General features: G+C 41.0%; 1 protein-coding gene across 4 annotated transcripts in view; it reads right to left on the bottom strand.

Annotated features, from left to right (window-relative positions):
* TBCD (tubulin folding cofactor D) overlaps positions 1-16,208 on the bottom strand; it is a 124,434-nt gene that overhangs the window by 20,598 nt on the left and 87,628 nt on the right. For all 4 annotated transcript variants that reach the window (XM_079965915.1, XM_079965918.1, XM_079965917.1 and 1 more), the window contains exons 20-30: positions 15,136-15,209; positions 14,490-14,607; positions 13,557-13,617; positions 12,617-12,639; positions 10,236-10,267; positions 9,285-9,347; positions 8,411-8,487; positions 6,443-6,524; positions 2,673-2,791; positions 1,513-1,604; positions 22-162 (exon numbers count right to left, since the gene is read on the bottom strand). In XM_079965915.1, coding sequence (XP_079822041.1) covers positions 22-162; positions 1,513-1,604; positions 2,673-2,791; positions 6,443-6,524; positions 8,411-8,487; positions 9,285-9,347; positions 10,236-10,267; positions 12,617-12,639; positions 13,557-13,617; positions 14,490-14,607; positions 15,136-15,209 — 882 coding nt within the window. The remainder of the gene's footprint in view (positions 1-21; positions 163-1,512; positions 1,605-2,672; positions 2,792-6,442; positions 6,525-8,410; positions 8,488-9,284; positions 9,348-10,235; positions 10,268-12,616; positions 12,640-13,556; positions 13,618-14,489; positions 14,608-15,135; positions 15,210-16,208) is intronic.

Genomic DNA, 16,208 nt, shown 5'->3' with positions numbered 1-16,208 from the left:
TAAGCAACAACAAAGCCTTACCATACTCCAACATCACCCCGACTGTCCGTTGTGTAATCATTAAGACCATTCAGCAATATGTTGTAGATCTCCGTGACATTATTTCTGCATACAACTTCAGCTGGTGATCCTTCCCCTTTCACACCTACTGTTAGGCAAACCCTGTAGGAAGAGGGGACACACACACACACACACACACACACACACACACACACACAAATGACTCACGGATTAAAATTTATGCATTAATAGCAAACAAAACTGCTAAACATATTTATGAAAGGTATCAATTATCAATGTTCATGAAATGTACTTTCTATGGATGTTATCCTAAAATTGTGAGCTTCTGGAAGTGCTCTACAAGCTTCCAACTCACAGGTGAGTTCCTGGCTCAGAGGGAACAAGTTTGATCTTCTGAGTGCAAGAGAGGGAAGGCGGTTGGTGGGTAAGGTCTTCGGGGGAAATGAAAGCAGCATCTTACTCCCAAGGGTGGCAGATTATCTGCTGTAACATGGACCTGGGGTATTATGGAAGGAAGATGTCACTCTTAGGAAGAGGGAAATCTCTTAGAAGTGACTCATTCCTTGGGAGATGAAGAGCTATCCAACTGTGCTGAGGTTACTCCTCTGAGAAACAGGGACCCTAGTAGCAGGTCTGATTATCAGAGACATAGGTACCTGGGTTTGTGGTGGCCATGTAGATTACATGGCGACTCGCCACACAGAAAGCTTTGAGGGAGCCACATTCCAGCAACCCACAGGGCCAGGCACACCCATAATCAAACACACGTACACAGAGACACATAGGACCTAAGTGAGGTTTTCACAACAACCTTCTTCAGGCATTTCCAGTAAGGTGTGAGGAGGCAGTGGGGATGAACATGTTAGCTCCGCCTGCCTCAGCAAAAGTCTCTTCATCAGTCACCTTGGGAAGGCAACCTTGTGCAGCAGGAAGCCTGAGGGAAGCTCATCAACTGTTTGAAAACCTTATGGTCCAAGTTTCTAAAATGCATGGGGAGCCCCCACAAGTACAGGAGAGGCTCCCTACTTCACATGGTCATTTCCCAGGAGTCAGAGGGCAGCAAGAACAGTGAAGAGGGTGCAGAGGTAGTGCACCCATCCCTACCATGATGACTTAACCCTTCCTGGTACCACCTAAGGAGGGCTTGTGTGTTGCAAAGGATTGGCTGCGAGCAATACAAATTACATGTGCGGCAGCCCAATTCAGACTGGGACAACAGTGGTGGGGAAAGGGGCGAAAGCCCTTCTATCCCCCACACTAGGACCTGATCCAGAGTGGGCCTTGGGGCCTGAAATTTGCTGCTTTTCTGTTCCTTCCTGTGCCAGCAAAGAACTCAAGGTAAAGTGGGTAAGGCCCCAGGAGCTAGACAAGGTTCCCTATTATCTGATATAGAAGGACAGAGTCTTAAAAACAAGGCCAACACTTTCCCCTCATTAATGGCACTCACATTACAGGGCAAATATAAAGGCATATACAAACTGTTGAACATACTTTGAAATAGCTTTTAGGCCATCTTTTCTGGATTCAGCAAAGCTCATATACTGAGGGGAAATGGTAGTGACTCCCTTTAAGCCATCTAAAACCTGGAACAACACAATACAAAAACAGTATATGAGTATTGTACTCAGTTAGCTTGCGAGAAATTATCTAAAAAGCAGTAGAAGTTGAAGTGGCTACACACACACACTTACTTTGCACACTTGACATGAACACACAACCAGTAATCTTGTGTTTGCTGCCAGACATCTAGCTTCATCCTAAATTCACCCTCCGTTTTTGTGACAGGTACAGGATACAAAGACTGTCCAATGCAAGCCTCCTGATACTCATTCACTAACATGCTTTATCTGACAAGGAAGGATAGCCTTTCTATAAGGCAAAGGTGGAGAACTGGCCAGCCCTCCTCAGGCCATTTTGACAGCTGGGCAGGGCCACCCACCTGGCATCATATTCAAATGTATAGCCACAGCTACAAAGGAAGAATAGTCACTCCCAATTCTTCCTTTGGAATGTGGTGCCACAGCTTCACCAATACAACATCTAATGTCATATGACATCACAGGTGGGTGTGGCTTCACCAAAATGGCCTATGGGCCAAATGGGAAGGACTGCTGGCCCTCATGGAGGTTTCCCATCACCACTGTAAAGATATAAAGCAAATTTGTCTCTTTCCACTTTCCTCATAAGTGTGCATAACACTTGTTCTTTTCCCTGGCACAACTCTGAGGTTTGAATGTCTAACTATATATAAAAAATCTAAGCTTTTTATTGTTAGTTTTCCTGCTTCCCTTGCCATGGAAGAAAACAGTGACACCCCCAAGAAGAGTTGGGCTACTGAAGAGTGTTGCTGGAGAGCAATACATTAGAAGAGGAAACTATTTGCCCGCTCCACAATATGGCAATAGTTACCCATTACCCATTACTTGGTTGCCTTTTTTTGCCCTATTATGAGTATGGTGTCTATCCCTCATCCCTTCAAAGAATCATTTCCACAAGAAACTAAGATTAACACAAAAACCTTGACGGAGATTTGGTTATAAACCACCAAACATGGTCAAGCAATACTGTATTGTTGTATGTTCCTTCATGATATTCCTTTAAGCACTTACAAAAAAATATTAAAAATATTAAATCCCCACTCTCTAACTCACCTCCTGAAGCTTGCCTTTTAAAAGAAACCTAGGAAGGGCACCTAAGGCTGATGAAAGGCCACACCGAGTCATTTCCTCATGGCTCTGAAGGCCTGAAATGTATTGATTCACCAGTTCATCTAGATAAATACAAGTCATAGTATCATTAATTAGAAATTGGCATGGGGTGGGGAATGGGGAGATTGCGCCAAAGTCCTATAATATTTGCATAAATTATTTCCAGAGTGAGAGAAAATGTGATTTCAAATTGCTGCAGTCATTGTCTAGTCATTCAAATGATTTACTATGGATATTTTTTACTGTTAGGAAAGCAGGACAAGTGTACTCAACATGACTGTGCAGGCCTAATTTTCTTCAAAGTTTCATCCTTTCGCAACTGAATTGAAGGATGTGTTCTAAGGCAGTGTTTCCCAACCTTGGGCCTCCAGCTGTTTTTGGACTACAACTCCCATCATCCCTAGCTAGCAAGACCAGTGGTCAGGGATGATGGGAATTGTAGTTCAAAAACAGCTGGAGGCCCAAGGTTGGGAAACACTGTTCTAAGGCAACAACAAGCATAAATCTACTGAAAGTTCCAGCCTTGCATCTCTTGAGGAAGATGCTTCACTGGATTCCAGGAAGTGGTTTCCATACGCTGGAACCTGGTAACAAGGTGACATTTCTGAAGGAATTTCTCTGCAGCACAGCTGTTGGAGGTAGTGCTTGATTTTTAAAGTGAGAGATGCCCACATTCGTTCCTGCCTGGAATTGCAACTAACACTGTTATCTGGAAATTGTGTAGCTATGAAGGGGGTGGTTGTGATTAATCAATGCCGAAGGAAAGGAGTTCTGCAACAACTCAAATGCATTTACTTTTTTTATTATTGCTTTACACTGTCTGGGGTTGCCAAGCCCTGGTACTGATTGTAGAACCAAGCCCAATGACCCTGGCTCAAATTAAGACCACATTAAGATGGATTTTCTTAGCACATGCAGAGGCTTATTACTTCTTCTTAAATCAATTCATCAGTATGCTATACAGTGGGACCTCGGGTTAAGTACTTAATTCGTTCCGGAGGTCCATTCTTAACCTGAAACTGTTCTTTTTTTTAAAAAAAATAATATTTATTAAAGATTTTCAAATATAACAGAAAAAGAAAAACATCCAAATTTAAAACCTAATTTTCATTGGCATCCTTCCAGGACTTCCCCTCCCCTCCCCCTCTTGTATTCCAATTCTTTCAAATAGATTCAACAAATTCTTACCCCAAATTTTAAAATTATTTATCATTGACCCAATTTAAAAAATATTTTCCCATCCCCTAAAATCGACCTGTTCCCTTCCACGAGTTCCCCTCTTTAATATGCAATACAGATTAAAATAAACAGAAAAATAGAAAAAAGAATAAAATGTAATTTAATACCCTTTGGATTCCAAATTTCCCTCCCCCCTTTCCCGGTTGCGTTCCCAATGTCCGTCAATATCTACTGTCATCCTGGAGCTCCCACATCTAAACCACAGTCCTTCACCAGTCCGCTTTGCCGTCTTTTTATTAGTCTTTGCCGTCTTTTGGTCATCTTTGATTTCACATGTCCAATCTTGGAAGGAGTCTATCTTCCAACTTTGTCCAGTTCTTGTTATTCTTGTTGTTCTTGTTGTTCTCTCTCCTCCTCTTTTTTTTCCCCCCTGCTCTCCTGCACAAATGTTCTAATTCCAAAAAGCTTCTAATTCCTCTGCAGAGGCTTTGTTATTCAGGAACAAAACATTACGTCAAGTCCCTTCCATTCTTCAATAGATAAATCTATTGTCTCCTTTAGTGTGTAGACCTCTGTAGACAAAATAGTGTTCCATTTCTGCAGTTTCCCATTAACCTGAAACTGTTCTTAACCTGAAGCACCACTTTAGCTAATGGGGCCTCCTGCTGCCGCCGCGCCACCGGAGCACGGTTTCTGTTCTCATCCTGAAGCAAAGTTCTTAACCTGAGGTACTATTTCTGGGTTAGCGGAGTCTGTAACCTGAAGCATATGTAACCTGAAGCGTATGTAACCCGAGGTACCACTGTATAAACTTTAAGATGCTCAGAGAAGTATAGAATGGGAAAATACACAAACACACACCTCAAAGAGGCTATTTCTGCGAACATCTGAGAAACAGCACAGGTATTTTAGATATCTCTAAACTATTTGTGCAAATATAAAACACTGAGGCCTGAAGCAACACAGGCACCCTACTCTTGTCTATATGTCTTGTGAGAACACCCAAGATAATGAAATTTCATCAGCACTCATTTTAATTTCAAAGACACTTTGTTAGCAGCACAAGGAACCAAATTAAAAGGTTGCAGAAAACTTGGCATAGGCTGTTTCTTGATAAGTACCAACAGTGCCTATGGGACTATAAGATGGCACTAGTAAGAAAATGTAAATGTGATAACACAATTAAATATATGATCTCTAAACTGTTAATTTAACAGAAATAATGGCTACAAGCTAAAGCAAGTGTTGAAGAAAAATACAACAAATTACAGAGGGAAGAAACTGCTGGAAATGGGGAGAATGAAATTATGTATAAAAATATCACTACATATAAAAAAGAAATATGATGTAGTGATAAAAATATCACTACATATAAAAAAGAAATATGATAAAAAAGAAATTATGTATAAAAATATCACTACATATAAAAAAGAAAGCTGGGTATCTTCATTTCCATTGTAAAGCTTGTACTTTGAAGATGTAAGCTAGATCTTCAAGCTTTGACCAAAACCCAGAGCATCAAGCTCTGCAGGTAAATTACCATGCCCAACTGCGTACAAAAACTAACCATGTTTTGCTATGCTACTTATTCGGGTGGAGGCCCTGTAAATTCTTCCAAATTAGAGGATAGTAGTTGGGGTGTTGCTACCCACCAGCAATCTTACTCTAATTAATCCTATTTCCCTCCAATTGCATTCCTCTCCCTTTCAGGCTCTCTGCAGGGTAGGTTAAGAGAGAGAGAGAGAGAGAGAGAGAGAGAGAGAGAGAGAAATACAGAGGAAGTAGCACACTCTACATAAAGTGGTAGAAGGCTGTGCCTGGGTGCCATTTGCTGGATCATGCCTGCCGGCACCAGCTGTTTTATGCATTATGCCTTTTTCTACTTATGCATAAAAGGCTGTATTCAATGTAATGCTAATTAATGAATTCTGCCAGCACAAGGATTTCTGCTTGCACAATAAGGCCTTCTCCCTTCTCCACAGCCCGCCCCTGCCCCAAATCTGTCCAAGGTGTTTCTTTAAGCTTCCAGAGCAGATAAGGAGGTTTCTGGATGTGTGCAGGGGGGAGAAGGGAGGCGTCCCATTGCATTAGCAGTATTATAGCACTTATGGAACACCCCAAATACCACCATAAAAGCTCTGATCTGCAAATTTTCTTCCCATGTTACAAAACTTTATTAACTCTAACTCCATTGTAGAGAAGTAAAATTGTAGTGAAGAGCTGATTCAGAAGTGCACACTTTCACTGCTTTAATTCAAGTGGCACTTTACTAGGCATATTACAAACATTGTCTCACACATGTGCAAATCAGAATTCTTTCATTTCTCCAAAAGGGACAAGCAATGCTGCTGTCACCTCCAATTAAGTGCGTCTTGGAAGCCCACATAAATAACTGGGCTGGTCCTGAGAAGTTGCTAACCACTGAGATGTTTATTTAAGGACTAGTTCTGCTCCTGTAGGAAGTTTTCTAGCTAACAAGATCATCATAGGTTATCCCTTAATAAAGGCAAGAGACAAACATTATGAATCAGTACCTTGCTGAGCTGGATTTGCTCCCTCCTCTTCAATGTAGTAGTATTCATTACACAGAGCAGCTAATGCAGCGACTGCTGATTCCTAAGACAAAGGCAAAACTCTGTAACCATCAAAAGATCTTTCCTTTCAACTATTGTAGGAAAACCCAATGAATAATCTCTATCCCTATGAATAATTTTACTGTAGTTTGCTATGGGCCCATTCATAAAACAGCTGAAGATAAGCTTTGCATTCCAAGCCAGGAGATTTTCAGTTCATGACTTGATACTGTTTAGGAGATAAAATAACACTCCAAAGTATCTTGGATCACGTTCTCCATTCAGGGCTGTGTCTGAAGGCACAGTAACTAATAGCTCATGACTTATAAAACTGTTTTAAAGCTCATCAGTATAATTTTATGGAGGCTAAATTAACAACCCTGAACCTAACTTTAGTAGACTTAAATTAAAGAGTTGAACTTACAACAGAATTTACTTGATGCTTACTCAAACAATTTGTTCTAATTTAACTCAATTTAGCACAAGAATAGGTGCATGGTGTATATATTGCCTTCCATACCTTTAAAAGCAAACACTAGTCAAACCAGCAGAGGTTATTTAGGCTTTAAGCTTCATTGTATACTCACACAATGATCCCTCTCCAGAATAGCCTATGGGGAGAGATGGCATTCTGGGCAGGGCCCATTAGGTTTGGGTGTGGCTGTATTACAGCCAGCTTCCTAAATGACTGTAGCTTTTGCCATGAGCTATGGAGCCTCTCCTCACTCCCACAGATAGGTAGGAAAGAGTGGACCATCATTTTATTTATTTAAATGAGAAAAAACTATACAGTATCATGCAAAAGATTTTATCTTTCTGCACACGTCACTTATGATCAGGCAGTAAATTTACAACAACCACCACCCAAATGAATTCGACTAAAGAGTATCTCAATTTAAGAATGTGCTTGGTTTAATCTTTTCCTATGGTTTGTTATGGAGTCTCTATAACAAGCCTATTCAGTTCCATATAGAGTTCAAAGAGCAGTGCAACTTGAGTTGAGTTGCTGTCCAAAATTCATTTACCGTATTTTTCGCCCTATAGGACGTACTTTTTCCCCTCCAAAAATGAAGGGGAAATGTGTGTGCGTCCTATGGGGCGAATGCAGGCTTTCGCTGAAGCCTGGAGAGCGAGAGGGGTCGGTGCGCACCAACCCCTCTCACTCTCCAGGCTTCAGGAAGCTATCCACAAGCCTTGCAAGCCTTGTGGGAGGTTCCCCCGCCCCAGCCCCGCAGCTGGGGGGGGGGGAAATAAATTTTTTTTATTCATTTCCCCCCAAAAAAACGAGGTGCATCCTATGGGCCAGTGTGCCCTATAGGGCAAAAAATACGGTAAAAGGTAAAGGTAAAGGTACCCCTGCCCGTACGGGCCAGTCGTGTCCGACTCTAGGGTTGTGCGCTCATCTCACTTAAGAGGCCGGGAGCCAACGCTGTCCGGAGACACTTCCGGGTCACGTGGCCAGCGTGACGAAGCTGCTCTGGCGAGCCAGCACCAGCGCAGCACACGGAAACCCCATTTACCTTCTCGCTATAAAGCGGTACCTATTTATCTACTTGCACTTGGGGTGCTTTCGAACTGCTAGGTGGGCAGGAGCTGGGACCGAAAGATAGGAGCTCACCCCTCCGCGGGGATTCGAACCGCCGACCATACGATCGGCAAGTCCTAGGCACTGAGGTTTTACTCACAGTGCCACCCTCATTATAAATATAAAATTGATCACTTCAGGATGAAAATGAGGTTCTGTCCTTTCACAGACACAATTAATTTACATCACATGGAAATACAGGCCCAAAGTGCTCTTGTGTTCTGTTATATACAGCACCTGGGTAATTTAAGAATACCTTGAGAGCAACTTTCATAATACGAAAATATGAATGTTTTCTTTTTTATCAAAACAAGCAACAACAATACAGATACAGCAAACTGTACCTTTATTTGTTGCTTTGCATTGCTTGAAACAAGGTGGAGACTTTTGAAACTGTCATTTATGAGCGACTGCCATTCAGCTAGAGGGAAAGAAAGCATGTTTGATAATACATTAGTTACCTAAAATTAAACATACCAGTATTCATCACCTTTTAAAAAACAACAACTTTTAATATATTCAAAGGTTCCAGAGTGTGTTCATAAAAACTCCAGCGGATCTCTGCAAATGTAAGTGTGTATCCTTATGGATTTTTGTACCCAAATTAAATGCTTTCAACTTTGTTTTCAATTTGCCTTTGAGATTGGTGCGTCATCTATCACGGGGGTCCACAAAGGCCTTTTCCTGGCACCCAGGGTTCCCTTTCCCACTAAAACTAAGATTGAGAGAAGCATTCTGTTATAGACGGAACATTCTGTTGAGTGGGGTAGAATTGCTGTCCCAAGTCTCCTGCAGATGACATTACCCTATACAATTTCCTCCATGTGCTGCATCATTTCACCGAATCACAGAACTGTAGAGTTGGAAGGGGCCATGAGGTTCATTTAGTCCAAACCTGTGCAATTCAGGAATTCTTTGCCCAAAGAGGGGCTCAATTTGGCCAATTCTTTTCTGAATTAAACTGAATATGACAAACACAGACATAGCATCATGATGCCAATGACAGCAGGAGGCAACAAGCAAAAATACTAGGTCATGAAAGGCATGTTAGGACATTCACAACCCTAAAGAACATCTTGTGACGATAGAAAATAAGCATATCTCTGTGAGCCATATTCTTGGCAAGTGAAATCAAGAGGACTGTGCATTTGAATGCAATTATAATCTTCAACAGATAAAAAGACAGAATAAATTTAAGACATCAAAAACATCACCTACCTATTATGGGATCTCCTCTAAAAGGCATTTTTGAAAGTGATAACTTTTCAATTAAAGCGCAGACTGGAAGAAAACGAAGAGAATACAATTTCTGAAAACAGCAGAGAACAATCCTGTGTCAAATATGGTCCTCTGAGTTCAGTGGATCTTGTACATATATATTATACAGACACCAGGGTCAGAGCTAAAGCAAATGTAATAACAGGCATACTGGTATTGCTACACAGTAGATGTGTTGCACTGTGAATATGCATACTGATCAGCACAAAAAGTATTTTAACAGCTATTCTAGCACAAGGTCTATACACTTTAGTGTAGCTAAAGTTACTCCCAACCTTACCAACTGAAGCATACAGAAATGGCACAGGGAAGTCCCAAATTAAGGCTCCCTAGGTTTCTGCATATAGTGTAGAATGTTAGTGTGGAAGGCTCCCTAGGTTTTTGCATATAGTGCAGAATGTTAGTGTGGAACATTCTGCTTGTATAGAGCTTCTTCAAATGGAGCCCCTATGTGCAGGCTACATGAGAACCCCTCTGAAAATCATTCTTTTTGGAGGGAGACGCTGCATTCCTTGATACCAACAAGCAAGAAAACAAGTTTTATGGTGGCTGCTAAAATGCCACCAAGGAGCACTACCAATATGGAACCTGTTTGAGTTTTATCTGCACTGCATTTAAAAAAAAATGGGGGGAGGTATTTTAGGGTAGAGTGAGCGGACAAGGTATGGTTTAAGGGGGAAGTTTGACCTTGGGTACAAATTGAAGGAAGGATTGGCAGTGTGCCTGGTGAACCGGTGTAGCAGCTGAAAAAATGAGGAAGGTTCAAGATGCAAGATTTATTTCCAAAGTACATTTACTTACAGTCAAAAAACCAGAGAAATGCATAATAGCACAGAATGCTATATAATAAACATTTGGATTAAAAATGTGTGTGTGTGTCGTGTGACGTACCAGCTGGCCTCATTAGTTCTCCACCTAAACCCCTGAAAAAGGAAAAAGGAAAATGTATTGGCTGAAAATCTCAAATCACTATCTTTACGAGGAATACAAAGGAAAGGAAAGGTAAAATTCTCTTTTCTGTCTTGTTAAGATTCAAAATAAAAAATAAATTAACTCTTCTATCACTTCATCTTGCTTTATGTAAAACCTTTTACATGATGTGGCAGTGCAGAGGAAGAGACAAAAGAGAGCAAGCTATCCTATAAAACACATCTGTCTCAAGACTTGGAAGTTAATCTCATAAATCCCACACGTGCTTTGTTTTGTGAAGTAATTCTTTGGTTTATCTAATACCCAAAATAAATTTATTTCATTGTATGGCCTTGTGCTCTTAACATTTTCATTGAGAGAGTAGAGTGCTTCTTAATCCACTGCCTCTAAACGATGCATTACACATGATCTATACAGATCATCACTCGGTAATGTGACTTCATTGCTGTTGCTGATATCATTCACTTACACAACAAACAGAAATCAAATTACTCTCTTCTGAGAAAGTGTTTCATATCACTCCTATTTCTGTAAAAGAAATCTTCATTCCAGAAACAGATAAAGAAAACCATGGAAAAAAATGTTTTGTATGTTCTTCAACAGATGGCTGACGACACTTTCTCAAGAAACCACTTCTCAGCTGAGCACCTTCAGGGCACTTCAGCTTGATTGCTCTTCAGAAAACAAGTTCAGCTTGTTTAGCAGAGTGCTTGCCTATTAAAAGCTAAGTGGCTTGCTATTACAAAATGATCCAAAGCAGAATATTTTATATACCATTTAAAAGGTATTTTGATATCCTGAAACTATGTTAATATGCTCACAAGTGAATAACTCTATTATGCAAAGTACTACGTTGAAGAGAAACATGATGCTTGAAGTCTGATTGATAAGAAAGGAACTATTAAGAAACTAATGAAACTGATAAATGCAAGCTTGCATTTTGTGAGAAAAAGTCAAATTATACCCTAGCCTCACCCTGACATTAAAAGAATTTACAGAAATTATAACAGTCAGTGTGATACCTCTATAAATATGAACATATTATGAACTAAGGCAGATTAACCAATGTGCGAAATGAAGAAAGCTGTCTCAAAGAATGGTTTGTATTTAAAATAGTCATTTTGCTCCCAGAAATTCTGGTTCAGTCTTACATTTCAAAAACATGGAAGTGAACATGTACTACACAGAAAGACAATTCAAAAGGTGCAACTAAACACACATCTGGTATATACCGTATTTTTCGCTCTATAACACGCACCAGACCATAACACGCATGTAGTTTTTAGAGGAGGAAAACAAGAAAAAAAAATATTCTAAACGAAATAGTGGATATATGATTTTTGTGGTTCATGCTGTGGCCACAGACATGTGATCTGACAGTGAGTTTGGAGTAGCCCAATGCAAAAATCCTGAGGATCCATGTGGATCCATGCTTTGTAACCACGGAGGAGGGAAGGAAGGGGAACCATGGATCCTCTGCTCACGACTGCAGCAGATCCCCCCCCCCGCCACCCACAGGCATTCGCTCCATAACACGCACAGACATTTCCCCTTACTTTCTAGGAGGAAAAAAGTGTTATGGTGCAAAAAATACGGTACTTTCCTCTCCCTTTTCAAACTCGGAATTGTTCTTAATAAAACAGCTGTGACGTATATAATGGACCTGTATATAAGGGGGGGGGGGATTCTAAAAGCTTGAAAGTGTATCAGTTGTTTCCTGTCTCTACATCCTTTCCCAACAGACTCTCCAATTTTGAAGCATTAAGTCTGCCTCTAGGCTCTGTACTTTCAGTTCGCTTCATCGATGTTCCAAATTTTAAATGTTACAAAGTGAAGCATCAAGAGAAGGAGGCTTTAAATTATCACAGGAAACTTTTGGCTACTTCATGGACCATTGCCATGGTGTTTACTGTACAAGACAGAGTAAGGAAGGTGTTGGTTATAATTTTTTACCTTGCCTAGGGTGGCAAAATACCTTGAGCTGGTCATAGTCTCAACATGGCACCCCTTGTCTGCCTGTTGCGCATCTCCTGAGATGCCAGAGAGCCTATGCAGGTTGCTATAAGACAGGGTCACACTTTCCACTGGGCTGTAATTATGTATGGGCATCATAAAAGAATTTGTAAGACAGGCAGCTCCAGTCATGCTCTCTATTCCAAGCAGCAAGTTCTGCTGTGGCCACATGCCAGTCAAGCTATGCTTACGCTTAGGAAACACAGCACACCCATGCACAGAGTCAGTATGAAAGTAGGCACCCAAGCTTTGTTGTGGACTGCGTATTTTATGAGGCTTTTTCTTTGTTCTTACAATTGAAACAATCTACTTGGCATTAATTCTCTTACCGATACAACTGACGACGGCAAAGCTGTAAGAGAAAACTGGTATTAGATACGGAATAAAGAAGTTCTATTTAGTTCAGTGAATCTCAAATTGCAAGTTATAGCCCACAGCTAGTTCCTGATGTGTTCCTGAGTGGACCACACAACAATGGGATTCTGGATCCCAAAAGGTTATGTAAATTTACCAATAGGTCCCATTTCAAAATGGCTGAGAAACACCAATTTAGTCAAAACTCCACCCCACAGAAACATGTTAACTGTACACAGTATTTTTTTATAAGAGTACAAGGATTAAGTTTTTGCGACATAATTTGGTATTGTTTCACTCATATTTGATCATACATATAGATTTTATCACTGATGGCTAACAAAATAGTATCTATTTTCCTAATAAGAATATTAGTTATACTGTTACTGCCCAGGAAGCTCCAGTAATAGATCCCATGTACATACAATATTCTAAGTGTAGGGTAATTCTCTGCATGTTTATGTTGAAGAAGAAAATCCACTTCATTTCAAATCTCATACAGACTTTTGTACAGCACATTATGGAAAAAAATAATATATATCTCCAGTCTGCATTACTGGTGAGCCACTTCTTCTGTGAGCCAAGGAAATCCATTGGTGCAGGCAGCAGATTGAGAGGGGCAACAGAACGTGCCACCTGCCAGTTTTTGCAGGGCTGGCTGCAGATAGTCTACCTCCCTACCACCATGCAGCTGTGCAGCTGCCATTGATCTGTCCTATCAGCCACAGCTGTCGGGCTATGGTCCACTTTGGGAAACTCCCTCAAACATTCAGTAAGCTGCATGAAGGTGGGCATGCCATCTAACAATGCACACACACCAAATAATTTTTACATTATCGATTTTAACAAAAGAAACTTTCCTATTTAAAGAGTGCAAGATCATTTTCTTTTTCATAAGACAGAATTTGTACCAACCTCCACATGAATCTGTTTAAGTCCTTCCAAGGCTTTTTCATCCAAATATGAAGTAATGGATCTGCAAAGTTAAAAGCCACATCAGAGGAATACTATATGAGCTTCTTTCTGTCACATGTGAGGCAGTCCTAGAAACCTGCCAGTGGCAAGGCATTAATTGGAAAGTATAGGTGCTTATTCTTCTCTCTGAAAACTAAGATGTCAGTCAAACTTCTAAAGCCACCAGCGTTCCTGACAGATGTCACACAACCTTCCAAACCAACACTAAGTATTTCTTCCCATATTACCTGTGAGATCATCATGTATTGACTAGTAAGTTTATCTTAAGGTTACCAGATTATTTTCAATGAATCTGGTGACACTTTCCAACTTCAATGGATTTTGTATGGGGACTGATTTGTAAATCTGGGGACTGTCCCTGCGAAATGGGGACATCTGGCAACCTTAGTTTATCTAGTATTACCTGTTTCATAACCAAAGCTCTTGAATATATTTATAGCCATTAAAATATTAACAATTCTAGCTTTTAACTCCCTTCCTAGGTGAATTTATGTTTTCTTAGATCTCTTAGCTAATTCACTGAAATAAGTTCCAGCTAATTCATATTATCTTTCCAAGGCACATTAATGCACCCTGGTAAATGCCACCCACAGTGAAGAAAATCACTGATGTAGATAAGAAGAGTATGATGTTATTTTTTCTTCTTTAATTTTCTACTACCCTCGTTTTCTTTCTGATCATAGTAGTCCCTAGTATGCAGAGCTTAAATGCCAATATGAACTCTACCATAATGCATTGGGGGAAACGGTAGTCAACAAGAATTCATCTTTGTTCCAAGCCTTATTTATTTATTCACCCAATTTATAGACTGTGTTTCACTACAGTCTCAAAAATATGTATAAAAACAATGCAGTAATGATTTTGTCTTTTTACCTCTTATTTTCTTCTGCTAGTTTACTCAAGGCGTGAGTGATCTCAGCACAGGCCAGAATTGCTCCGTGGCGAGTATGAAGATCTGTGCCAATTGCCAATGGCAGCAGTTTTGGTAAAACTGCAAGAGATTAAACATGAATAACTCAGAAATTTAAAGACAAATAGACAAGAAATTGTCCCCTTCCAGTCTGAAGACTAGATGCTGGATCCCTAATAAAATGACAAAAAAGGAGTAATAGCTGTTGCTTACTATTCACGTTTGAGAATGCTATCTTGAATTCATTTTACATACATTGAGAAGTTTGAAAAAGTATGTAAATGACTAGCATTTGCAGTTCCCTGGTTTAATTTCCCTAAGAAGTTAACACATTTCTTCATATGCTAAATACAAAATCTTTTCACAAGCCAAGCACATGTATTCTACTCTAATGCCACAAAAAGCCTGCAGTGTGTGGACATTACTCTTAAGACAATGAGTTCTGTATATACATTTAACCCATTATAGGATAAATTTCTCTCTTTTAGAGACACTTAATTACCTTGGTTGCTAGAAATATTCAGTTTGCTTCTCTATTAGGCACATAGGATTAAGGGCTTTTGCAGTAATGTTCTAGGTGCTTTAGATCATAAGCTTGTTTTCACTCACCTTCGTTTGCCATATATTCTGGAGCCCTTGGTGTGACGTTATGCAGAGTTTTGGTTGAAAGATCCCGAATAACACTGAAAGATTGAGAGATGGGGAGAGAATGAGGTGGGGGGTGGGAAGCATGCAGCAGATGTGCTTATAAGGCTGGCATATGAACTAAAAACACCTAGTTCACGAGTAATGACATTTCCAGTGCTGCTGCTTCAAGCTAAAGGGAGGAACTTAAAACTGAAGCTGCTTTCAGGAACATAATCAATAAAAGTTCCTGTGTTGTTGTTTAGTTGTTAAGTCGTGTCCGACTCTTCGTGACCCCATGGACTAGAGCATGCCAGGCAAGTTGCTAGGAGGCAGGAAAGTTTCTGCCTCGAGATAATGGGCAGTGCTAACCCCACTGGGCGCCCAGGAGGCCAGAATGGGAAATAGTATGGCTTCCTACAACACGAATGAGCCTTGGGCCCGCATGCTCCCTATCCCTCTCCTATTTCACTTGGCAAAGGAAGAGGCAGAACCTTCTGCTCCTGATTTTAAAGGAATCACAGTTCCCTGTGATATCGGAATTTAGGGAACTGTGATTTGCTTAAATCGGTGGTTTTCAACCAGTGTGCCGCAGCACCCTGGGGTGCCTTGAATGATGATCAGGGGTGCCACAGGCAACACTGGCCTCTGTCCTTCTTTCCTTCCCTCCCTCCTTTAATGCCTTCTTGCGTCTCTACCTCCCAAAGGCTTGCACAGCTGTTTGCTGCAGCAGCCCTGCTGCTGCCCCTGCTGCCTCTCAAGATAAGGTGCTGGCCTCATGTCCACCTCTAGCCAGTCTCCGTCTGGGGTCATTCTCTGCCCAGGCCCCTGTGGGGTGGCACGAGAACGCACCTCTCTTTGGGGAGGGCGGGCAGCTCAGACACCAGGGGTGGCAGTCGTGGCTACCCGGAGAACTCCCAAGTAGAGGGGAGGAGGCTGAGGGAACACTCCACAAGGGAGGGTGTTTGAAAAAGGATGAGAGGCTGCCAGCTCTGCAGGCAAGGGGTGACATAAGTGGGATCCTGAGCCCCACAGGGGTGCCGCAGAAAGAAGGTAGT

The sequence above is a fragment of the Podarcis cretensis genome, assembly GCF_951804945.1.
Source record: "Podarcis cretensis genome assembly, chromosome: 2".
Lineage (NCBI taxonomy): Eukaryota > Metazoa > Chordata > Lepidosauria > Squamata > Lacertidae > Podarcis > Podarcis cretensis.
Note: the sequence above shows the minus strand (reverse complement) of the source record. Positions and strands in the feature narration are given on the sequence as shown.